This window comes from Loxodonta africana, chromosome 5 (genome assembly GCF_030014295.1).
Source record: "Loxodonta africana isolate mLoxAfr1 chromosome 5, mLoxAfr1.hap2, whole genome shotgun sequence".
Classification (NCBI taxonomy): domain Eukaryota; kingdom Metazoa; phylum Chordata; class Mammalia; order Proboscidea; family Elephantidae; genus Loxodonta; species Loxodonta africana.
In genome coordinates, this window is record NC_087346.1 from 122,254,701 (window position 1) to 122,281,607 (window position 26,907).

The following is a 26,907-nucleotide window of genomic DNA, read 5'->3' on the forward strand; positions in this document are numbered from 1 at the left end:
TGAGTGCTTAGCATTTGTACCACCCAGAGACTCCTTAGGTATGTCATACAAGCAAGCTGTAATTGACAATCAAGATACTCAATTACTCTATAATAGAATTTAAATAGGTCATCTGTGGAATTCTTTACCTGTGCATGGATAAGTCTAGAGTAATGTTTTTCTTCCCTGATCTAAGCATCAAGATTAAAAAGAATGAATGAACAATTCCCATCCCCTCTGGCCAGTCCAAGGCACTTGGCACTTTCTACAAACTCCAGTATATTAAATAGCTGAGTCTTAAAAGTTACCCATTTTGGATGTGTCCTGATGTGTGATTAGTAGTAAGACTTCTGTAGCAGAGAGGGTGTCCTGTAGGCTTTTGACAGTTCTTAAAGTCAGGAGGGTACATCTGAATTAGCCTAAGCAGACCAATATAATTCAGCATAATTTTGTTAAAGCTTTTATTTCTTCCCAAATGCATAAGAATGTCCAGATTTTCTATCACAGCTTTTGTTATTCTAAGTCCTCAAAGGTAATATCTGTGCCTGCCTTGTCTCACACCTGGCCCATTTTCACTTACAAAAATAAGACTAGTAAATGGTTATAGTAATGACACTACTACAGGAACAAATTTCCTCAAGCCTTTCTTTACTTAAAATGAGTTCGTACCCACTTTTTAAAAGAGAGCTGTCATTTGTTTCCCATTAGAATTTACATAAATAGATTCTACAGTCACACTTATTTTATGCATTATTTGTTTCACACATTTTGTTTAAGGCCCTCCAGTGGTTCCTACTTGTCTATTAAAAAAGGAACAAACTCTTGAACACCTGTCCTGGAAGACACTTGGGGTCCATCCTCTGCTATGACCCTACATACAGTCTTATTTCCAAAGTCCTAAATTCTGGGTAATCTGACTCTGCAGTCAAATCGATGTTTCTACAATTTCCCTTTTCTATGACTTTCCTTACACTCTTCTTTCTCAAAATTATGGAATATTGGAGCTCTGGATGCATTTTTTGTTTAGAAACATGTCTTTCCAGTCATAAAGAGCAATTTCAAAAGCTATTTTTTCTGTGAACTCTTTTCTTATCACTCCAGTTTGAGGAGGCTTTCCTTTGTGAATGCTTTTAACCGCAAAGGGACCAAAGTGAGAACATCACATACATGTCCGCTTTCATTGCACAACAAGCTGCCTGAGGACAGAAATGCAGAATTCCTATTCAGTACCTTGCTCTAAGCATGTAGCCTCCTGCCTTGTACATCATTCAAGGCTATCTATGTACTGAATGAATGTACACTTTTGCTTTGTTGTTTTATGAAGATTATTCTATACATCTGACTGCTTTGTTTTGAAATTCATAACGACCTTTGATTAGTACTTTGACTTTTCTTATATTTTAGAAATTTGTAATGAATATTCATTTAAAACATATGGCTTTTGTGAGTTTTATAAAGCTCTGCAGGGTACATACTGTGACACAGGATTTGAGGACTGTGAGATGTATCACCTTCCAGTAGGACAAAGAATGGGTCTCTGCTAGGTTTCTATTCCAGCGTCCATAAAGAAATTCTGTAAGCTGTTTGTTTCTGCTAGTTATGATTTGGTGTTTCATTTGGCAGTCAGCTTCTCAGAATATAGTGATCATATAGTTCTCAGCATTTCTACCTATTGTTTTTCCTCTTGATTGTTTTTGAGGCGAAACAGCATCTTCTTTTCTTTCTTCTGCTGTTCACCACTATATTCACCTAAGATTCTAAAGATTTGATAAAGGGAAATTCAAGCAGTGATTTAATATTTTTTTCTTTTAACTTCTTAATTACCTTAACATAATCTCATACTTACAGAAAAGTTGGAAGAAAAGTACAAATAATTGTCATATACCATATTTTTTGCAAATAACGTGCCCATGTAAATAATGCACCCACACATAGAACACACATAACATGCCTAGGAAAATAATATACAAGTGGGTTGTATGGTTGGCAAAAAATGTATAACGAGTGTGTGTTATATCCAGACTTCCCAAATACTATCATTTTAAATATTACCCTTTCTTTCTGTGTGTATATAAATATATGCATATTCACATATATATGTATATATGTACATAAACACATTTTTTTCAGAATCAATCAAGAGTTGGTTGCATGCATGATGCACTGTGCCCCTAGGTACCTCAGTTTGTATTTCTTAAAAACAAAGGCATTCCCTAACTTAACTGCAGTACAGGTACCAAAATCAGAAAATTATCTGCAAACTTTATCCATTAGGTCTAATCTACAGAATTGTTTCATTAGTCTTAACATCTATGGATCTAATGTATTTTTTAATGCAAAATCAAAGGTTGCTTATATTGTTTAAATCTTGGCAGTACCTTGGAGTTTGAGAGTTGCTGGAATTTCTAGACTCCACATACAAGATGGTAAAGTGATAATTCAAAAATAATTCTGTTTATCTAGGGAAACTAAAAATTTCAGGTAAAGTTTTCTTTCCTAGTATTTTTATTTAAAAAATTTGAGTTTAATATTTTGCATCACTTGTTCAAAGATTTATTTGGCAGAATATAGTGAGGCCTTGTATGACATCATTATACATCATTATATAACATCATTAAAAGCTAGCTATAGAAAATAATACAAATATTTCATAATTTAATTTTCACATGTTAGTGCCTTTCATTGGTAATTCATAGTGCATGGCATGATTTTTTTTTCCCTCATGCTCAGCTGGAAAGCTGCCTTTTTTATTTTTTTAAATAGAGAATCAAAAAGGAGTGATGAACATTAATAATAATTTTTGGCAATACAAAACAGATCACGTAAAGTCATTCTTTCTGGTTGGTATTCATCCCTTTTGTTTGAAATCTTTCACATTTGTATTTTCCACAAGGGTCAGTCAGGAAATAAGTTAAATACAAGGGATAACATAGACCCTTTTGGAGTGAGTAATAACATAAAAACAACTAGAAAACTTACCTAATAGACACATTATTATTTGCACACAATTTTCAGAATCCATCAGGAGTAAAACAAGCCTGACCGGACCCATGTCTAAAGTGGCATTTTCTTCCCAGCCCTGCTGTCTACCATTAGCCTCTCTTGTAACAAATCTGTATTACATCTTTTTAGAAACTACTCAGAATTTTATTTCCAACTCTTATTTAAATGAGGTAAACCATGCATAGCTTTTAGGATAGTTCCTAACTTCCATTGTAAGTACTTAGTTAAATAATAGCAATTAATAGCTTCTCCTTCTCTTTTATTATCTCCACTGTCAGTAACAATCATCAATCAAATCTCCATTTGCTTGATTTTTTTTTCACATTTATTTTCATGGATATATTGAGTGGGATGTTCTAGTAACCTATAATTTACTGTACCTTCTAAAATGATATTCTCATTTTATAGTTGATGTATTAGCAGAATTTTGTTCAATATACTTTTTTAAAGTATTAATTCCATAATTACATTTTTTTGCTTCGGCCTTATTTTTATATGTATGTCTTTGACCTTTTTGGGTTTCCTTATTTATCAACCTTGGACTATTTGTGGTTTTGATTCATCAGCGTGCTTAGACCGTCATTTGAATCCTAACTGCAATTGCAAAAGCACATTCTTGCTACTTCCTAGGATTGTTGGTCTGTTTTGAAATTCCATTCTACCCACAGTTTTTAGCAAACAGCTTGGCCAGCCTCTTCGGCCGATTTTCATTGCTTCTGCTTCTGGACCCCTGAGGCTGTGTAGTATGGCCTGAGTTAGGGACCCATGTCTAATGAGTTCACCATAAATTCATTTTTGTGCGTGTGAGGTTGCTTATTTGTTTTGTTTTTTTGGTTTTACCTAATCTGAGTGTAACCTAGTAATTGATGATCTTGATGACCTGTTTTTTATGTCTCACTTTTATTTTTACCAAAGGAATACGTGCACATTTAAGAAACAAAAACAACCCGTTACTGTTCAGTGGATTCCGACTCTTTGTGACCCTATAGGACAGAGTAGAACTGCCCCATAGGGTTTCCAAGGAGCAGCTGGTGGATTCTAACTGCTGAGCTTTTTGGTTAGCAGCTGTAACAAACACTGTAGCTTTTAACCACTATACCACCAGGGCTCCATATACGCACATAGTTGTAATGAAAAACAAGTTTGTTCCTTAACTTTTTATTCATACACATTATCGATTTCTCTTTGATAAATCTACTCATCTATACTTTCTCAACTTTCTTAGAAGTAATGTTAGTTGGATTTGGACTTTATGCCTCAATCATCTGATTTTATATTGTTTTCTTACTAAGAGAGTTCTTTTCCCATGCGTTCTTGTGATTTTTTTTTTGTAATTTATTATATATTTTTAATACCAAGAAGTGTTGATCTGTCTTGACTAATTCCATTTACCCTCATATAGTCTTCAGTATACTGTACCTGGTTTCTTTCACAGCACTCTCAGTAGCCAGATACCTCCTTACTATGAAGATAAACAGGCATTTTGTCAGCTCTTTTATTAAATGTCTTTGCTATATATACTTCACTCTTTTTCTGTTTTATATACTGTCCTCTTCTCACGTGCTTTATAACATTCATAGGCCCCTCTATATCTGTCAGTTTGTCATACCGTAGGGACTTGCATGTTGCCCTGATGCTGAAGGCTATGCCACAGGTATTCAAATGCCAGCAGAGTCATCCATGGCAGACAGGTTTCAGCTGAACTTCTAGACTAATACAGACTAGGAAGAAGGACCTGACAGTCTACTTTTGAAAAGAATTAGCCAGTGAAAACCTTGTGAATAGCAGCAGAACATTGTCTCATTGAAGATGAGCCCCTCAGGATGGAAGGCACTCAAAAGAAAGTAGAGTTAATCTTAATGACGTGGATGGAGTCAACCTTTTGGGACCTTCATTTGCTGATGTAGTGTGACTCAAAATGAGAAGAAACAGCTGCAAACATTTGTTAATAATCGGAATGTGGAATGTACGAGGGATGAATCTAGGAAAATTGGAAATCATCAGAAATGAAATGGAATGCATGAACATTGATATCCTAGGCACCAGTGAGCTGAAATGGACTGGTATTGGCCATTCTGAATCGGACAATAATATGAAAGGAATGGTATTATACTCATCATCAAAAAGAACATTTCAAGATCTATCCTGAAGTACAACACTGGCAGTGATGGTATAATATCCACACACCTACAAAGAAGACCAGTTAATACAGACTATTATGCAAATTTATGTACCAACTACTAAGGCCAAAGATGAAGAAACTGAAGTTTTTTTTACCAACTTGTGCAGTCTGAAATTGATTGAATATGCAATCAGGATGCATTGATAATTACTAGTGATTGGGATTTGAAAGTTGGAACCAAAGAAGGATTAAATAAACAAACAAACAAACAAAACCAAACCCATTGCCCTCAAGTTGATCCCAACTCATAGTGACTCTGAAGGAAGAGTAGAACTGCTCCATAGGGTTTCCAGGGAGCACGTGGTCGATTCAAACTGCCGACCTTTTGGTTAGCAGCCATAGCTCTTAACCGCTATGCCACCAGGGTTTCCAGAAGAAGGACTGGTAGTTGGACATTATGGTTTTGGTGGTAGATATGATGCTGGAGATCACATGATAGTATTTTGCAAGACCAAAGACTTCTTTGTCGCAAATACCTTTTTCACCAACGTAAATGGCAGTTATACACATGGACCTTGCCAGATGGAATACACAGGAATCAAATTGACTGCATCTGTGGAAAGAGACAATGGAAAAGCCAGGGACCCACTGCGGAACAGACCATCAGTTGCTCATATGCAAGTTCAAGTTGAAACTGAAGAAAATTAAAACAAGCCCACAAGAGCCAAATTATGACCTTGAGTGTTTCCCATGAAATTTAGAGACCATCTCAAAAATAGATTTGACCATTGAACACTAATGACCAAAGTCCAGACAAGTTGTGGAACGACATCAAGGACATCATACATGAAGAAAACAAGAGATCATTAAAAAGACAAGAAGGAAAGAAAAGACCAAAATAGATTTCAGAAGAGACTCTGAAACTTGCTCTTGAATGTTGAGTTGCTAAAGTGAAAGGAAAAAATGATGAAGTAAAAGAGTTGAACAGAAGATTTCAAAGGGCTGCTCGAGAAGGCAAAGTGTTACAATGTTTGCAAAGAACGTCATGACAGAAAACAAAAATGGGAGAACACGCTCGGCATTTCTCCAGGTGAAAGAACTGAAGAAAAAGACTCAAGCCTCTAGTTGCAATACTGAAGGACTCTGTGGCGAAAATATTAAACGATGCAGGAAGCCTCAAAAGAAGATGGAAGAAATACGCAGAGTCACTCTACAAAAAAGAACTGGTTGATATTCAGCCATTTCAGGAGGTAACATATGATCAGGAACCGATGGTACTGAAGCAAGAAGTCCAAGGTGCACTGAAGACACTGGAGAAAAATAAGTTCAGGAATTGACGGAATATCAATTGAGATGTTTCAACAAATGGATACAGCACTGTAAGTGCTCACTCATCTATACCAAGAAATTTGGAAGACAGCTACCTGGCCCACAATATACGAATTCATGAATTGTTCTTCCTGATATGTGTTTCTACTTGGATTTCCAACAGATACTTCTCATTCAGTGTATCTAAAAGAAAATTCAAATTATGTTCACTAGAACAGTTCCTAATTTGTTTTCTTTTAAATAAAAGTAGGTATCACTGCCTACCTTGTAATCAAGGCTAAAAATGATAGAATAATTAACAAGTTCGCCCTTAAGCCCTTATCCAATCAATGTTTTATCTCCTTAACACATATGCACGTGTATGTGTTTGTCTCTGTCTCTCTGTCCTTCCCTCTCCTGCCTTTATTTTTCCCCATGGTTCCCCACCACCATTGTCCTGATTTCAGTCCTCTTTACCTCTCCCTTAAGTCCTGTCAGCAGTGTCCTAACTGGCCTCCCTGCCTTTCACTTCCTCCTCTCAAATCCATTTTTCACAGCAAGCAGAGTGTGTAAAACTCGAATCTGACTGTACTCCTCTTTTGAAACCATTAAAATGGCTCACCATCTCACCTACAAAATCAAGACTTGGTGAACTTTTTTTAAAAAAAAGGGTGAGACTGTAAATATTTTAGGCTTCGCAGGCCAGATGATCTATGCTGCAAGCACTCATTTCTGTCCTTGTAGCTAGAGAAGGCCATGATGGACAATCCATAAACAAATACAAGTGGTCGTGTTCTAGTATAACATTATTTACAAAAACAGACGATGGGATAGATTTCGCTTATGGACCCTGTACAAGATGAATTTTAAGTCCCCTAACAAATTTTTTTTTTTTAACAAAACGTTAGGGGCACTACAGATTCTTATACATTCTTCCTTTGCGTACCTACCTAACAGCAGCCACTGTCTCACTTTTTACAGTACATTTTTTAACTTTCTAATACTCTGGGGACATCAGTCTTTGCAGTTTAAAAGTTGTCTTGCAACAATTTCTTTATGGATCTGCCTGCTTCTCTGGTCTTCTGTGCCATAGTTATTTCTGTCTTATAGATCCCTGGCTGCTACATAGTTAAGTTTTTTGAGAGCAGATAGTTTGACAGATGTATACCTTGTGCAGTTATTGCATACTCTGTGCACAAAATAGGAAATTAATATACTTCAACTTATTTAATTGATTTGTTTTAAATTCACAGAGACAAATAAAAAGTGGTGTGTCTTGGAAGGAGGTTTTTTGAGTTACTACGAACACGATAAGTCTACCACACCTAATGGAACCATTAATATCAATGACGTTATCTGCCTGGCTATACACAAAGAGGACTTCTATTTAAGTACTGGGTAGGTCTCACATTAAACAGTTAAGAGGTGAAAAGTATTTTCAGATATTTTTCACACCAGGTGGTAAGAGTTTTGTTATCAGTTCAGTTTTTCAGTTGCTTCTCGTAGAAGAGTTTGTCCCTTGCTGCCTGCTTATTTTGCAACTGCTGCATGGTCCTTAGAGAATTCAGTGAAAAGTAGGAAAATTAAAATACTATACTAGGTAGTATGAACGGCTAACATGTTCCCAGCTAATCTTAAGTGAATTTGTAACATTCTGTTCTTGAACATTTTAGTCCTGAAATTTTTATGATTTACTCATTTTCTAAAATAGTGAATGAGTTGCAAAGTTGATGAGTTCTTTTAGGGAGAGACATTGTTGAAACAGACCACAAAAGATGATGATTTCTCTATGTTAAAATAAACAAAATATTAAATATATTTAAGAGTATATGGGAATACTAAATTCTGTTAAGATCTACTTTGTCATCTTAATGGTCTAAAAAAGCTGCAATTAAAAGTTAAGTATTATTTGTTTAATATATTTGACTCACAAAATAGTTTAATAGAATTTTTGTGAGGACATTTTGAAACAGACCATCTGGGATCTTTGGTGTGAAAGTTTCCTAACAAATTTTCTGATATAAATAATGAAAAAGTACAAATATTAAAATCTAAAAAAATTAATTACATAGAAGCATAGTATTTTAATAATAATTTTATACGGTAAAGTGGGGGCACTTGCAAAGCTGTGCTATTTACATAAAATTACATTAAATATATCAACATTATATAATGACTTATATGAATTAGCTGAGATGACTGTTGTTTTCTAGTAAATTTAATTGGTTTTTTTTATGGGAACAAAACTGATTACTCGTTGGTTTGTCTTTTGCATAATTGTAATTGTGCTTTTATTCTAGGTGCATAATCATTTAATGAGGCTTGGAATGTTAAGAGTATTTCTTTTATTGCTTTTTACCATGGAATGTTAAAATAAGTGTATTTCTTTTATTGCTTAATTAATTAATTGCTTAATTAATAAATACATATAACCTAAAATTAATATTAACATACAAACATTCAAAAATATAACATTGTTGATGAAATACAACTGGTACAGTTAGATGTGCAAGGAGAGCAGCTACAGTGAGACAAAGTTAAAAATAATTGTCGCAGCCAGATTCTGAATTTCCTTAGAATAGGATATTAGAGTTTGAACAATTTGCATAACTCAGTTATACCAGGAGTTATGCAAATTTGTACTTTAGTAAGATATCTGGAAGAAGTGGTAAGTAAGAGATGGAAGAGAGGCTATGATTGATGAGAGTTTATCTAGAGGGAGAGATTTTTAAAAAGGAAAGGAACCGTGAGCTTGAGAGAATCTTATGGTTGAATTAATAAGATTAAATGACTGACTGGATAAAGAATGGATGTTAAGTAGAAGAATAAATAAAACTCCTTCGTTTTAAATTACTTGATGAGGTAGATGTGATGCTTTAAAATCAGGACATGAAAAGGATACAACAGGTTTAGGGTAAGAAATGAAGAGAAATAAGGAAATTTTAGCATAGGGTGTTTTGAGTTTTTGAGGTAATAGGGGTGTATATACTTAGCATATTTTAGGAAACAGTTGGCTTGGCGTTAAGGGCTAACAGTTTGCACAGTGTTGGCACTGGCCAGTTGGTCAAAGTAAACCAAGAAGAAGTGGTTCTAGAGACAAGAGGAGACCGAGGAGAGCACTTTGTCATGTCAGACAACTGATGATGCATCTAGTGTATCAGAAGTCAGGTGATAGAGTGACTTCAGTCATCAAAAGGATATTCCTTGTGTCTGATCCAGCATGTTCTCCTTTAGATCACTAGGATAAAATGCAAACTATCAACAGAGTAATGCTATAGATAGATAAATAGATTTCACTGCATTATCTCATTTTCCTAAGAAATTTAATTAACAGTTTGAACTTTGCATTATTTGCCTTCCTAATTTTTTAAGAGTGAAACACACATAACCGATGGTATCGTTTTATTCATGTGACCTGTAGGCCCATCTTTACCTTTGAGATCTACTTACCCTCAGAACGTGTGTTTCTTTTTGGAGCTGAAACATCTCAAGCACAAAGAAAATGGACAGAGGCAATAGCCAAGGTATTTAAATATTGTATTACTATCATAAATCCAAAGAGCCCTGGTGCCTCAATGATTAAACACTCGGCTGCTAACTGAAAGGTTGTCAGTTCAAACCCACCAGTGACGACAGGGGAGAAAGACCTGGCAGTCTGTTCCTGTAAAGATTACAGCCTAAGAAACCTTATGGCCCAGTTCTACTCTGTCCTATAGGGTTGCATGAGTCAGAATCAGCTCGACACGCAACAACAACATCATAAATCCAGAGAAAATTCTTAACCCAGGGTATGTGACTGAACTTCAAGTTTCCATGAAAATTGTGTACAGCATTCTGGTCTATACTTCATTAGATTTTTAAAGATCATTGTCAAAAGAGGTGAAGAGCTACATTTCTAGTGCCTTTAGCAGAGAAGGAATTAATGTAGGACTATGAAGAAATCATTGTTTCAATTAAGAAAATCTTTTGGTGATTAAAATCTTTTCAGTATTGTAGTTATTTCTGTGTATGTCTTTTTGTAGGCAGATATCTTATTCATGGTTTACACAAAGGAATAGATTCACTAAAGGGTATAAATACATTGAAGGTTGACATTTTAGAAAGATGCCACAAATTAACAAAGAGAATGCCTTCTTATTTCAACTCCCTTCCCTGTCTGTAATATCCACAAAGAAGAAAAACAGTTAAAAGGGCTCCTTTTTGAAATGCATTATAGCTGTTCAGTTTTAAGATTGATAGCAAGTTTAGATAATTGTTTTGAAATTTTGGTTTATTTATAAATCTTTAAAATATTTTTTAAAAGATTAACTTTTCCATCCTCCCTCATATGTGTAAAAAAGAAGAGATTTCCTATTTTCACTGTCTTTATTACCTTTCTGTATTTGTTTTAACAGCATTTTGTTCCCTTTGTCGCTGAAAACTTAACAGAAGCTGACTATGATTTGATTGGTCAACTCTACTACAAAGACTGCCATGCCCTAGATCAATGGAGAAAAGGCTGGTTTGCTATGGACAAATCTACTTTGCGCTTTTGCCTTCAAATGCAAGAAGCTCAGGAAGATAGAATGCACTTAAGAAGACTGCAAGAACTAAGTAAGATGTCTTCTCCCCCCAGGCCCCATCTTTAGCTCACAATTATTTATGACACGTGAAAATGGAAGTTTTTTTTTTTTTTTTTTTTTTTTACATAAAATTAGGATGGTTCACTCCTGAATATGTATCTTCACAGGTATTTAGTGTAATATCCTTCTATCTTTCAGTCCAATTCTATTTTGACACTAGTTGTAATGTAGTTCTTCTGACTCTAACTACTCAGAGTTAGGTCTAAATTTCATACTTAAAGGGTTCAGTCCTACAGAGTGCCAAGTCTGCCTAAGATTTCAGATACCAGCTGCAAGCTCACGGGTTCCCAGAACTACCTGCAATTCTGACCAGCTAGCTACAGATTTGGGTTTCCCACTTCCCTCTTAAGTTCCATAATTTTCTAGAATGACTCACAGAACTGAGGACAGTGTTACACTTTTATGAGTACAGTTTTATGATAAAGGATACAAATCAGGAACTGCATAAAGAAGAGATGCATAGGGCAAGGTCTAGGAAGGTCCCAAATGAGGAGCTTCTGTGTCCCTAGGGACACATTATCTTTCTGGTTCAGTGATGTTTATCACCAACTGGAAAACGCACTTGAATTTCAGCGTCCACTGTTTGTATTGGGGTTTCATTACCTAGGCATGATTGAATGATTGGTCATGTGATTGAACTCAGTCTCCAGCTGTCTCCACTTATTGGAGATTGGGCTGATATCATGTGGTGTGTGTTTTTGTCTTGGCTAGCTTTCACCCTGAGTCATCTCATTATCATCAACTCTCAGGTATGGTCTGGAGACATGTACTAATAATACCGACAATTCAAAACCAAAAAACCTATGCTGTTGAGTTGATTTCAACTCATAGCAATATCCTGTAGGACAGAGTAGTACTGCCCCATAGGGTTTTCAAGGCTATAGTCTTTAAGGAAGCAGACTGACACATCTTTCTCCCACAGAGGAACTGGTGTATTCAAACCACGACCTTTTGGTTATCAGCCAAGCACTTAACCACTGTGCTACCAGGGCTCCTTAAAGATAATCCAGTCCCTCAAAATTCCAAGAGTTTAGAAATTACCTCCTAGGAATCAGGAACAAAGACCAAATTCTTTGGGTAAAGTTGTTCTTCATCCCAGAATTCTTTAAAAATATGTTCGTATTTTTTTCTTACCCTCCCAGCAATCAGCACAATGCTTCAAAATGGGGAAAAATTGGATGTACTGCTCTTAGTAGAAAAAGGGAGGTAAGTGATGAATGTTTGCTTTTTGTTCTTTATTGGAACAGTTCTGGGGTATAATATTCTGGTTTTTCTCTTGGGTAAGAACCCATTATTTTAAAACCTGATGGAAATTTTCTGAATCATATGTGTGTGTATGTATATATAAAACCAAAACCTATTGCCGTCAAGTCAATTCTGACTCATGACATACTCATCAATGTGATCAATTACTGTATTTTTCTATAGACCTAGATCCTTTGGGACATTCACATACAAGTATTTTGAAGCACTTTGGTAATTATAAATACATTTTTAATTTAGGTAGGTAGTGGTGGATACAAATAATATCCTGAATTAATTTTGCATGTGGATCATCCATAGCTAAAGCTTGATTTCTGGAATTTATATGGTCATTCAGTAAATATTTATTAAGCATCTACTGTGCATCAGTTACTGTTATAGTTACTGGGGATACAAAGATGAATTAGACAAGGTCACTGATGTCATGAAATACACACTAGTGGGAAACAGATTATAAGCAGACAAAAATATAATTATGTAGTATTATGTCACTCAGTGTTAAATGCTATGAAGAGAATGTAAGCGTGGTAAACAGAGAAAGAATGGACCTGATGGGAAAGTATCGTGTTTTAGATAGGGTGGCATGAGAGAGGTATCCTTGATCAGAGATCTGCACAAAGTGAAGAAGCAAATGTTACAGAAGTCTGCATAGAGCATTGCAGACACAGGGTCAAGTTCATTAAAAAACCCTAAGACAGAGTTGTGCTCAGCATGTTCAAGGTCTGCAGGGAAGCTCTTTTAGCTGGGAATATTCAAATGAGTAAGGGAGTTGGAAATGTCAGAGGAAGCCCGGGGCCACCCAGATAATACAGTATTTTACAGGTCATGGTGTGTAAGGATTTGAATTTTATTATAAGGGTGATGGGAAGCTGCTTAGTTTGAAAGCTAGATGTTTTAAAAGGACTACTCATGCCACCAATGAAATAGGCTTTCCTTATGGGACCTTTCCCCTAGGCAGCACTTGATCCTTTTGACTGTTCTTGACTTCTTGAAATACTCTCTTCCCGTGCTCTGTGATACCACTCTTTCTAAGTCTCTAACCTCGCTCTCTGGATAAAGGAGTTTAGTCTCCCAGGGCAGCTACTCCTCAACAACTTTCCCCAATAAAATGACATGTATTTATCAGGGTTCTAACCTATGACTTCCTGCCTTACCATCTTATATACTCCGCCTAAGTGATTTCACTGTCTTCGTTCTATATACAAATAACTCCAAAATCTGTATCTTCACCTCTTTAACCCTTTTGTTCAGTTAGGATGCTGCTGCAGATGCCAGGCAGAAGATGGCTAGATGTACACCTCCTCCTCACTTAACGACTATCTCATTATCCACCATTTCACATTTATGTGTATATACACACACACATACATATGTGCAAGGTATATGTACATATATACATATATGTATGTATATATATGTAGAGAGAGAAAGATGCCTTCTCTAGTTATTTTCCTTGCTGCTGACAAGGATAATGACTTTCAACAGTTACCTGAACCTGTCTTTTCTTCATCTTTATGAGAAGACATCAGTAGCTTTAGACAGCCAGCATATTGCTGATTATGTTTGTGTCAGGTTGTGTTTTTTAACTGTTTACAGACATAATTAGGATTTTACATTTTAACATATTTATATCTGGGTTTATGAAGGCTAGTGATACTTTACATTCTGATTTTTGGTTTCAATATACTATTAACCAAAAACAAAACCAAACCCACTGCCATCAAGTCGATTCCGACTCATAGCGACCCTATAGGACAGAGCAGAACTGCCCCATAGAGTTTCCAAGGAGCGCCTGGCGGATTTGAGCTTCTGACCCTTTGGTTAGCAACCGTAGCACTTAACCACTATACCACCAGGGTTTCCGCTATACTATTAAAAAATAAGCTATATTTATTAGAGTCCTGTTAATTATATGTTCAGAAATAAACCAGTTGCCATGAGTTGATTCATACTTATGGCAAACCCCATGTGTGTCAGAGTAGAACTGCCATCCATAGGGTTCTCACTGATTTTTCAGTAGATTTCCAACCCTTTCTTCTGGAGTGCCTCTGGGTCGACTTGAACCTCCAGCCTTTTAATTAGCAAGCCAGCTATTGAGTGTTTGCACCACCTACGACTCCTCCGAAATAATAATGAGATAGAATTATGGCATTAAAATATTAGCACAAAATGCAGTTTCTGTGCTTATTTATTAATACTTACGGAGTACCTGCTGCCCGCTACCTCCATGACAGGAAAAGATGGCCAAGAATATAGACTTAGTGTCTAAGCTCACAAAAGTTATTAAACACAAGCAGGAATATACTGTTTGAATTTGTTATTTTATCATTTTAATTTTTCTATCAGGTTATTATATCCAAGGTATTTTTCTACCATTTTTATCTATGAAGTAATGACCAGGGTTTGTAGTGATACATACATTTTAGTTAAAATGTAGCAAATGTGAGTTAGAATTACTCAATTTGATTAATTTTTGCCTAGTTCTTCATGCAGTGTATTCGCCATGAATGCAAAGCATGGAATGAGAAGACTGTGTTTGTTATTCTGTATATCTTGACCTTTCTCCTCAACTGCAGGAATCAGTGGGTGAAATCTTTGCAATACAGATACATTCTGAGCTTATGGAATAGTTAGAAAGTATTGGAATTCCAAAGTAATGGTCACATCTGATTGATCATGTTTTCGATAATAGTTTAAAAGTGTTTCATCTACATGTGTTGCTAGCAAGTTATGTCGAAAGTGTTTTTAGAAAAGTGAAGAGCAAAGAACGTGCTAGGGTGGGAGCAGAAGAAGTACAGGGACAAGTATATAATCAGGCCATTTTCCTTAAATCTCTTTGAATAGCTACAGTGCATTATGCACCATTTGAAAACAACTTTATTTACTGAATGCTTATCTCTTTATTTTACTTGATTTTCCTGTTTTCTCCAAACCGATAATAATTTGATAGTAACAAAAAATACAGTGATGAGATTGCGTAGACTTTACCATGTGCCAGACACTGTTTTAAGTACTTAGCTGGCCTTTGATTGTCTATATGATATTGAGGAAATCATTCAGTTTGAAATAAAAATAAGGTCATTTCCTAACTTAGCAACCTAAAGATTTTTTTTTTCTTTAAACAAGTGTAAATTTATCAATGAATTTGTATGGATCATCCTCAAGAAAAGTCAGTAAAGGTACTAGGAACCTGGATATATAAGTTCGCATAATTTCAAGTTCCATCATTTTATTAGAAAATAAAAATTTTTAAAAAACTTTAAAAAGTATTCTGTTAGAAATATATATGTGTATGTGTTTGTGTATATATGTATCCCTATGATTACTATAAAATTAAGAATGGAGCAGAGAGAGAAGGAGCATCAGCAGTGTGAAAAAGAAAAAAAAAAAAGATGCACCTAGTGGATGGTGAGTTCACTAGGTCACAGACCCTGAAAGAAGAAAGAGCATACAGTCGTGCTGGCATATGGTACGCTGTCTGGTACAGAATCGGCCTCATTATTTATATATGTATTTATTTATATGCACACACACACTCGTATGTATATATGTATATTATATATGTATAAATTTTGTGAAAAATAGATCTCAGATAGGGAGTAGTGGAAAAGAATCAGGACCCGGAGAGAGCTTGGGATATAATGAGTATGATCTTGGATACGTTGAATATGAGGTGCTTCTAAGACATCCAACAAGAAGTTGCTAAGGGGAAGTTATTTTTAATGAGCCGATGTTCACGAAAGAGTTAGAGAGGTGGAGATAGAGATTTTGGAGTTATCAGTATATGGAAGGGAGGTGATACCACTTTTGGATAGTAAATAGAATGAGAAGAGCGGAAGTCATGGGATAGAACCCTGATAAATGTATGTCATTTTGTTGGGAGACTGGGCTGCTTTATCCAGAGAGTAAGGCAAGAAACTTAGAAAGAGTGCTATCACAAGGCATGGGAAGAGAATATTTCAAGGAGCAACAGTCAAAGGTGTCAAATGCTGCCTAGGGTACAGGTCCCCTAAGGACAGATACCCCATTGGATAAGGAACTCAGCAGCCATTTGGTGACTGGGGAGAGCAGGAGTAGTAACACAGAAACCAAATTGTATTAAGGTTGCTGTTGTTGTTAGGTGCTGTCGAGTAGGTTCCGACCCATAGCGACCCTATGCACAACAGAGCAAAACACTGCCAGGTCCTGCGCCATCCTTACAACCGTTGTTATGCTTGAGCCCATTGTTGCAGCCACTGTGTCAGTCCACCTCATTGAGGGTTTTCCTCTTTTTCTGCTGACCCTGTACTTTGCCAACGATGATGTTCCTCTCCAGGGACAACACGTCCAACGTATATAAGACACAGTCTTGCCATCCATGCTTCCAAGGAACATTCTGGTTGTACTTCTTCCAAGACAGATTTGTTCGTTCTTGTGGCAGTCCATGGTATATTCAATATTCTTTACCAACACCACAATTCAACTTGGGAACTGAATAAACTGAGACTGTTGCTGAGGTCAGCTTGTCAAAGATGCATGTAGGTCTATAGGATTATTGAGGGAAAAGGGATTTGACAAAGAAAGGGAGATGTGTGCAGTTTCTTTTAAGATGGTTTGAACATGTGCGTTTTAAGTTCTTACGGATGGGAGCAGTAAAAAGGGAAGTAAAAGGGAGGAATTATGAGAGCAAGGCCCTTCAGTGGAACAGGAAGAAAGAAGGAAGTGGTGTATAGTTTTGGATGGTTAGTACCTTTCTGTATCTGGTGGTAGGGTGTTGAAGGAGTACCAGTGTGATAGTTTTCATTTCCTTTGTGCAGTGGGAGATAAGGATGACTTCTGAGCTTTTGGCCTGGGTGACTGTGTGGGTGGTAATATTTTTCACTAAAATAGGGAATATGTGTTTCTCTCCCCAGTACTCAGACACCAATCAGTTAATTTTAGATGTGAGTGTTTAAGAGCTGTTTCAATACCATGTCAAAATAAGAAAACTTCATTGCATTGCCCTCCTTTTCATCTCTTTTGATCTCTTAGCCCCTTGGGAAATAATGACTGTAAGCTGAAGTGATTGTGTTAAACTTGTCAATGACAGATAAAATTGTGACTTTAGGAAATAAAACAACTTCCAGTTATTCATGTTGATGGCGTGTAGAGATAATGTAAATCATTGAGAGAGAAAGTAACAGACTCATGTTATCTGTAAGTTTTTACCTTGATTTTTTGCTGGTAACGGCCTGACCTAGAATCGCATATTGTAAATAACTTTAATGAATTAATTTCACATGTTTTTCCCTGTCCTAGTCTACCTTTGATTAAAGTACTATTTTAATGTTTCTTAAAGGCAAATAGGAGAAGGAACCCTGTGAACTGGAAAAGTCCATAAATTGATAATCATCCACTGAATATAGTCACTATTTAGATATAGTTTGTAATCTTCCTGGTAGTTTATATGCATAGCATGAGTGTCTTTAGACAGAAAAATATTGCAATAATATTTTCCACACACAGAGCATTTTTGCTCTAAAAATCTCTAAACAGAAGGTGTTCCAGATGGTGTAGTTTTAATGTGTATTCTTTGTATACTTTGAAAATTATTATTTTGGAAAATAAAGCTTTCTTGATTACACTTAAGGGTTTCTGGCATGCTATTTGATGCTGTTATTGGGACTTAGATTTTGGGTTTTTCTTTAGCTCTTAGTCAGAATTTCTTTGTGAGGAAGAAAATCATGTTTTTGAATATCTGTGAGTCAATCAGTGCATGGTGAGGACTGTCAGGTCAGAAGGCATTTTCCTGGAGAGTAAGTCATATCTCCACATGACTGGAATGTTCAGTAGATTACAGCAACCAGTCCTTAAAATTTGAAAAATATTTCTGTACTTTAGATCACTTTTTGATAATAAGCCACTGTATTCAGCATCTTCATATTCCATAGCTGCTGGTTGTGTGCCCTTTTGCCAAAGAAGCATATCGTTAAGCTTCTGCTGAAAGGCTCTTGCTTATAATAAACATGGTATGATAACTCAGTTTGTGTTATTAGAAACAAACAAAAGAAGATTGGTGTGTTTTTGTTTTGTTTTAGATTCCATGGTTGACCTGTAGTAAAGTATAACGCACATGATGGCTTCCAAGCTTGACTGCGTTTCAGTTTTAACTGGGAATTCCAGACATAAGGATGCTAAAATTGAGTAATAAATACTTTATCAATATGTTCTGAAATTATAAAACACATTACTTTTCATAATTAGGGAGATTAACACCCTAGATTTAAGATTCTTTATTTCATATCAATTTATTACATATGATCCTTTTTTTTTTTCCTCTTTAGGTTGTTTTATAGCAACTGCTTTGTTAGCAGTACTCTGGAGACTGCAGTATCTTAAAGTAGTTTCTACATTGTGCATGTAATTGCAAATTAAACGGTAGCTGATTGCCTACAATATCAGCTTGACTGCTTTTGTAACTTTCTGATGATTTAATTCTTAAAGATGGTTTAATCTGAATGTTGCTAAGGCAAAAAAGAGATTCCCTTATCCCCCCACTCCCACAGGTCTTAAAAAAAAGAAAGGCAACCATACAAACTTATAAGTGATTTTATGTTAAAGAGAATTAGGATAAAAGGAATATGTGACTATTTAACAAAAGTTGGATTTTAAAGTATATCTTACTTCAAAAATTTCTTTATTTCAATTCAAAGTAAAACATGCTGGTTTTAGCTAAATTGAGGAGGTAGAGAGAGGAGTTCCAGGGAGCTGGAATTTGCAGGGTACCTTACCAGCACAGAGGGAGATTCACAGAGAGTTTCAGAAATCTGCATATGAGTTCCCTTGTGTCTTTGGTTGAATATGTATAGTGTCAGTTTCCAGGAGGCCAGTCAAATACAATTCCCAGCGTGGTATGAGCTGAATGGTTCTCAGAATTTACACAAAAAAAACCCACTGCCTTTGAGTCGATTTCCACTCATAGTGACCCTATGGGATTAAGATATTTTCAAATTCTTTGCAGCCTCATTAAACACACAGAGTATTTAGTAGAGACCTCAGAAAGGTAACGCCTTATGGTTAAGGCTAAAGCAGTCCCAGGATAAAGGCTGCTGTATTCTTACCTTGTTGTTGTTAGCTGCCATTCGGTCAGCCCCCAGCTCATGGCGATGGAAAGAAATGCCGCGCCATACTGCACCATCCTTATGATTGATTGTGAATTGGACCATTGGGATCCATGGGGTTTTCGCTGGCTGATTTTCAGAAATAGATTGCCAGGCCTTTCTTGCTGCTCCAGCTTAGGCTGGAAACTCCAGTGAACCCTGTTCAGCATCGTAGCAACCACAAGCCTCCACCGAGGGATGGGATTCGAACCTGAGTCCACTGCACGTAAGGTGAGAATTGTACCATGGAACCACTGATGCCTCATTCTTACCTTATGTAGCTTAAAAAAAAAAAAAGACTCCAAAGAATCAACTACTCCACAGGTAATTTAGTTGTTTACCAAAAGAAACATCAACATTATCTAAAGGAAGACAACAGGATTCAAATTCTCAGCACCTTAACATTCACAATGTTTGGCATGCAGTCAAAATTACTAGTAATAGGAAAAATTAGCAAGACAATAAAAAAAAAAGAACAGACCCAGAAATAACAAAGGTAATAGAATTAGTAAAGAATCTGAAACAGTGATTTTAAATATTCTAAATATATTCAGTGATGTAAAGGAAAATATAAACGTGAAGAAAAATAATTATAAAAGAACCAAGTAGAACTTACAAATATAAAAAATTCAATAGCTGAAAAGAAAATTTCCCTGGATAGGTTTAACAGACAAGTAGATTCTTTAGAAGAAAAGATCAGTGAAGGCATGGAATTAGAAACTATCAAAACTTGAGCACAGAAAAAAGACTAAAAATCAAAAAGCCTCAGTGACCTCTGGGAAAAAGAAACCACTCAATATACATCGTAATCAATTTCCTGAAAGCCAGTGTGGGGGGGCGGAATTAAAGCACTGGGGAAGGGGAGTATATTAACTATAGGAGAACAAAGACGAGAATGACCCATCAGAAACAGTGAAAGTAAAAAGACAGTGTTAAGAAATCTTTAAGTGCTGAAAAAAAGCGCACACACACAGCAACTGTCAACCTTGAATACCCTGTTCCGCAAAAATATCTTTTAGAAATGGAAGGAAAATACAGAATTCTTCAGTCAAACAAATGTTTGAGAGAATTCAGACCTGTAGTACAAGAAATGCTAAAGGAAGTTCTACAGGTTAAAAGAAAATCATAGCTGGTAAAGACATGGATCAATGGAAAGGACAGGAAACCACCAGAAATTATATATATATATGTAGATTTAAATAAGGTTTTAAAAATCATTTAATTTCTTTAAAATCTAATTTACTTTTTAAATTAGATTTTTTTAAAAAAACAAAAATAACCTATGTATGCACTAGAATTGTTCCAGCATCACAAAGGACAACAAGGAGAAAATGAAAATACATATTTTGGGGCTCTTATTTATGAAGTAGTATAATATCATTGGAAGGTAGAATTAAAAGATGGATGTTGTAAACTTTAGAACAATTCAATAACAAAGAAGAGGTATAGCTAATAAGCCAGTAAAAAACCAAACCCATTACTGTCGAGTCGATTCCGACTCATAGTGACCATATAGGGCGGAGTAGAACGGCTCCATAGGGTTTCCAAAGGATGCCTGGTGGATTCAAACTGCTGACCTTTTAGTTAGCAGCCAAACTCTTAACCACTATGCTGCCAGGGTTTCTGTAATAAGCCAATAAGCTGCCAGGGTTTCTGTAATAAGCCAATAGTAGAGATAAAATAGAATCATAAAAAATAACAATAATAATGATAATATTTGAAGCCAAGAAAAGAGGAAAAAGGAACAAAAAGAGGGAACAATAGAAAAACAATAGGTAATTTACTTAAACTCAGTCAAACTCAAAATTAAATGTTAGTGGTCTAAAAACATAGTTAAAAGGCAGATTGGCAGAATAGATAAAAACATACATACTGTGTACTGGTAGTCCCCAACTTACAATGAAGTTCTGTTCTGATGACTCCATTTTAAGTTGGTTCTGACATAAGTTGAACACTCATTTTTTTTCTTTTTTTGTTTGTATTATTACTGCCTTCTATTATCAGCATTTCCCACTCTATTTGTCTTTGGAGTTGGCAAGAGAATGATAACATCAGCAAATCATGTACTGCAACACATTGTATGTAGTAGGTATTACTAATAATCAGGTGTACCAAAAAAATTGTTTAAGTGTAGTTCATCATAACTTGAATACATCGTAAGTCAGGGACTATCTGTATAAGATATTCACTTTAAATATAAAGACAGACAAGTTAAAAGTAAAAGGGTTGAGAAAGATGTACCATGCAAACACTAATAATAACACCGGAGAGGCCATATTAATATAAGGCAAAGCAGACTTTAGGACAAGGAATATTATCAGAGAAAATGCCCTCATTTTGATCAATTCCTTAAAAAGACTTACAGTCTTAAATATATACGTGGCTAAAACCAAACTTCCAAATACCTTAATTAACAAGTGACAGAAGTACGAAAGAACTAGACAAACCCATAATTCTGGTTGGAATTTTCAACTCTTGGCTGTCGTTAACTGATGAGACCAGTAGTCAGGAAATCGGTAAGGATATAGAAGACTTAGACTGTTTAATATATGTAAAGCATTACATCCATAACTGCTGAATACATATTGTTGTCACATGTACGTGGGACATTTGCAAAAATAGACTACCTCCTAGGCCATGAAACAAATTTCTGTAATTTTGAAAGAGTGGAATCACAGAGTACATTTTCCAACCAAAAAACAATTAAATTTAAATCAATAATAGAAATATATCTCAACACTACCTAAATGTTTGGAAATTAAACACACTTAAAAATAGCCCATGCTTCAGAGGCAGGGCCAAGATGGCAGAGTAGTCAGATGCTTCCTGTGATCCTTCTTACAACAAAGACCGGTTAGAACAAGTGAATCGATTATATATGACAATCCAAGAGCCCTGAACATCAAAGACAAAGTTGAGGAGTCGGAATGAATGACGGGGAGGAAGAGACAGTTCAGAAGCAGTGAGGATTTGCCAGCCCTGAGCTCACTGACACCCTGCAGGCTGAATTAGCTGGTGCACGTGGGCTGACACAAGCAGTAGTGCTCGGAATGTGTTTTCCATACCGGGAGAAACTGAGCAGTGGAGAGTCTGCACAATCAAGGGGAAAGCAGCGCTAGATCTGCAAAAGTTAAGTGCAACCATCTAACCTACCTCATGGATTAAAAAAACCCTTCCCCCTCTGGGAAGTACCTCTCACCCATTTACCCATCCCCTTCCCACTCTGCTACAGTCCTGGTCTAGCTTCAGTGATGGCTATGTACCCTGGGCCCGAAGTGGGACCCATCTCATGCCCCTATCCATTCTCCCGGCTTTGGAGGGGGAACAATTTAACATACAAATAACGAAAAGGGAAAAATAATTTGCTAGCTGGCCTAAACTGGGACCTCAGAGAAGGGACAGCCCCTTTGCCGAGGCACAGATATAAGATATCCACAGACTTTGAATGTCTTTCACCCCTGCCAAGACCTGTGTGGGCCCATTTCAACAGCATAGGCCCTCATTAGCATAGTATAACAGGGTACATACTTGAAGCCTACTTTCAACTGCAACAGCTAAGGAGGATGGCAGATGCATGATATTTGACCCTGTCCTACCCGTTAAGCAGGGTCCTCACCTACCCACATCAGGGGTCTGAGGACTAGTAGCTCCACCCACTCCACCTAACCATCCAACACAGGGGTCCGAGAATAAGTGGTACCTCCCAGTCCTCATAGCCAACAGCATTGGGTGCTGAAAGTCCAGCTGCAAAGCTCACCCACCTATGTGCTCTAGGGAACAGGGATACATCTTCCACTCAGGCACTCGGGCAGCCATCATCCCCCTACCTTGCTCAACACGTAACTCACTACTGCAACCAGATACCTACGATTCCTCCAATCAGCCTTACGTAGCTCTGGCCATCTAGGACTGTAAGTGAGACCCTGCACCACACACTTGGTGACTGACGACTTGGGATACCTGAGCTGAACCCATACAAGAAAAGTAAATGGACTCCTGGGCTCACATACCTAATAGCAACTCTAACCACCTGATGACAGGATGTGACAGCTTTAAAAACACCACTAATCAAAGTTGCTTATACGACAAGTGTATTTGGGTATATCAAAACAAAAAAAAAACAAGAAGATAGGACATAGTAAGCAAATATAAAGCAAGTAAATATACTAACTTATTGATGGCTTGGAGAGAACAGTTAACATCAAATCATATAAAGAGGCAGACCATGATGGCTTTAGCAGGCAACCAAAACAAAGAACCAAGAAACCTCCCAGAGGAAGATAAGGTCTTGGAATTACCAGAGGTAGAATTCAAAAAACTAATATACAGAGCTTTTCGAGAGATCAGGAAGAATATTAGGCAAAATGCCAAAAAACACACAGACAAAACAATAGACGAACTTAAGAAGGTTATAGGAGAACATAATGCCAAATTTAACAGGCTGCAAGATTCCATAGAGAGACAGCAAATAGAAATCCAGAAGATTAATGGTAAAATTTCAGAATTAGACAGCTCAATAGAAAGTCATAGGAGCAGAATTGAACAATGGAAGTCAGAATTAGTGAAGCTGAAGATAAAATAGTTGATACCAATTTATTTAAGGAAAAAATCAGACTAAATAAAAGAGGAAAAAAGAAACCCTAAGAATTATCGAGGACTTTATAAGAGGAATAACCTACGAGTGATTGGAATACCAGAGCAGGAGATAACAGAAAATACAAAGAAAGTTGTTGAAGATTTGTTGGCAGAAAACTTCCCTGATATCAGGAAAGATGAGAAGATATCTATCCAAGAAGCTCACCGAATCCCACACAGGTAGATCCCAAAAGAAAGTTACCAAGACATGTTATAATCAAACTTGCTGACACCAAAGATACAGAATTTTAAGAGTGGCTAGGGATACACAAAAAGTCATCTACAAAGGAGGGTCAATGAAATTAAGCACGGACTGCTCAGCAGAAACCATGCAGGCAAGAAGGCAATGGGATGACATATATAAAGCCTTGAAGGAAAAAAATTGCTAGTCAAGAATTATATATCCAGCAAAACTGTGTCTCTGATATGATGGCAAAATCAGGGCATTTCCAGATAAACAGAAGTTTTAGGGAATTTGTAAAAACCAAACCAAAATTATAAGAAATACTAAAGGGAGTCCTCCGGTTAGAGAATCAATAACATCAGATAACAACCAAAGACAGAACAGAGGACGGATCAACCAGATATTAGCTCAGATAGGAAGTCAAAAATAAATCAAAGCTAAAATACTGAAAATAGGGAAACAGATATTTCAATATGTATAAGATGACATTAAAACAAAAAAGAAGGACTAAATAATGTAGAAATAGAAGTTTCATATGGAGAAACTCAAGGTGATACCAAGAAATAAAAGATTAGTTTAAACTTAGGAAAACAGAGGTAAATACTAAGATAACCACAGAGGAAACAAACAATCCTACGTGTCAAAATAAAAAAAGAAGAAAGACATAAAGACTCAGCAACTACAAAATCAACAACAAAGAAAAAGATGAAAAGAAAATGCATAAAGAAAAACAACTTAGCACAGAAAAGTGGAAAAAAAAACTGTCAGCAACACAAAATACATCAAGGTGAGAGCACTAAACACATAGCTATCAATGTAAATGGACTAAATGCACCAATAAAGAGATAGAGAATGGCAGAATGGATTAAAAATCACAACCTGTCTATATGCTGCCTACAAGAGACACACCTTAGACTCAAAGACACAAACAAACTGAAACATAAAGGATGGAAAAATATCAAACAAACAACAATCAAAAAAGAGCAGAAGTGGCAATATTAATCTCTGACAAAATATATTTAAAGCAAAATCCACCACAAAGGATAAGGAAGGACACTATAGAATGATTAAAAGGTCAGTACACCAGGAGGACATAACCGTAATAAGTATTTATTTACACACCCAATGACAGGGCTTGAAAATACATAAAAACAAACTCTAACAGCATTGGAAAGAGAACAGACAGCTCCACAATAATAGGAAATTTCAACATACCACTTTAAGCTAAGGACAGAACACCCAGAACAAAGCTCAATAAAGGCATGGAAGATCCAAATGCCACAGTCAGCCAATTCAATCTCATAGACATATACAGAAAATTCCACCCAACAGCAACCAACTATACTTTCTTTTCTAGTGCACATGGAACATTCTCCAGAACAGACCACATATTAGGCTACAAAACAAGCCTTAACAGAATCCAAAACATTGAAATTTACAAGACATCGTTTTTGACCATAAATCCATAAAAGAAATCAGGAACAGATAAAGCAAGGAAAAAAAAAAAATCAGATACAAGGAAACCATACAAAACCTTCCTCAAAAACTACTAGGTTTTAGAAGAAATCAAGGACAGAATAAAGAAATTCACAGAATCAAATGAAAATGAAAACATCCTACTGGAACCTTTGGGACACAGCAAAAGCAGTGATCAGAGGTCAATTTATAGCAATAAATGCACACATCCAAAAAGAAGGGCCAAGATCAAAACACTAACCCTACAACTTGAACAAATAGAAAGCAGCAAAAGAAGCCCTCAGGCACCAGAAGAAAGCAAATAAAAATTAGAACAGAATTAAATGAAATACAGAATAGGAAAACAATTGAAAGCATTAACAAGACCAAAAGCTGGTTCTTTGAAAAGATCAACCAAATTGATAAATCCTTGGCCAAACTGATAAAAGAAAAATAGGAGAGGAAGCAAAGAACCCAAATAAGAAATGAGATGGGCGATATCACAACAGACCCAACTGAAATTAAAAGAATCATAACAGAATACTATGAAAAATTGTACTCTAACAAATTTGAAAACCTAGAGGAAGTGGACAAATTTCTAGAAACACGCTATCTACCTACACTTATACAAACTGAGGCAGAAAAACTAACAAAAGGAGAGATTGAAGAGGTAATTAAAAAACTCCCTACAAAAAAAAAAAAAAAAAATTGCCCTGGCTCTGACAGCTTCACTGGAAAATTCTACTCAGAGAAGAGTTAACACTGGTACTACTAAAGGTGTTTCAGAGCCTAGAAAAGGGTGGAATACTCCTGATCTCATTCTATGAAGCCTACGTAACCCTGATACCAAAACCAGGTAAAGACACCACAAAAAAAGAAAAGTACAGACTAATAACCTTTATGAACACGGATGCAAAGATCCTCAACAAAATTCTAGCCAATAGAATTCAACCACATATCAAAAAAAGTAATTCACCATGACCAAGAGGGATTCATACCAGGTATGTAGAGGGGGAAAAAAAAAAAAAAATTTTTTTTTTTTTATGTAGAGATGGTTCAATGTTAGAAAAATATTCAATGTAATCCATCATGTAAATAAAAGATAAAAACCACATGATCTTATCAACTGATGTAGAAAAGGCAGTTGACAAAGCCCACCACCCATTCATGATAAAACCTCTCAGCAAAATAGGAATAGAAGGGAAATTCCTCAACATA

The 26,907-nt window shown here is 36.1% G+C and overlaps 1 protein-coding gene across 6 annotated transcripts in view; it reads left to right on the forward strand.

Moving 5' to 3' along the window:
- ARAP2 (ArfGAP with RhoGAP domain, ankyrin repeat and PH domain 2) overlaps positions 1-26,907 on the forward strand; it is a 253,934-nt gene that overhangs the window by 139,469 nt on the left and 87,558 nt on the right. For all 6 annotated transcript variants that reach the window (XM_064285968.1, XM_064285973.1, XM_064285970.1 and 3 more), the window contains 4 exons: positions 7,666-7,810; positions 9,834-9,936; positions 10,807-11,005; positions 12,177-12,240. In XM_064285968.1, the coding sequence (XP_064142038.1) occupies positions 7,666-7,810; positions 9,834-9,936; positions 10,807-11,005; positions 12,177-12,240 (511 nt within the window). The remainder of the gene's footprint in view (positions 1-7,665; positions 7,811-9,833; positions 9,937-10,806; positions 11,006-12,176; positions 12,241-26,907) is intronic.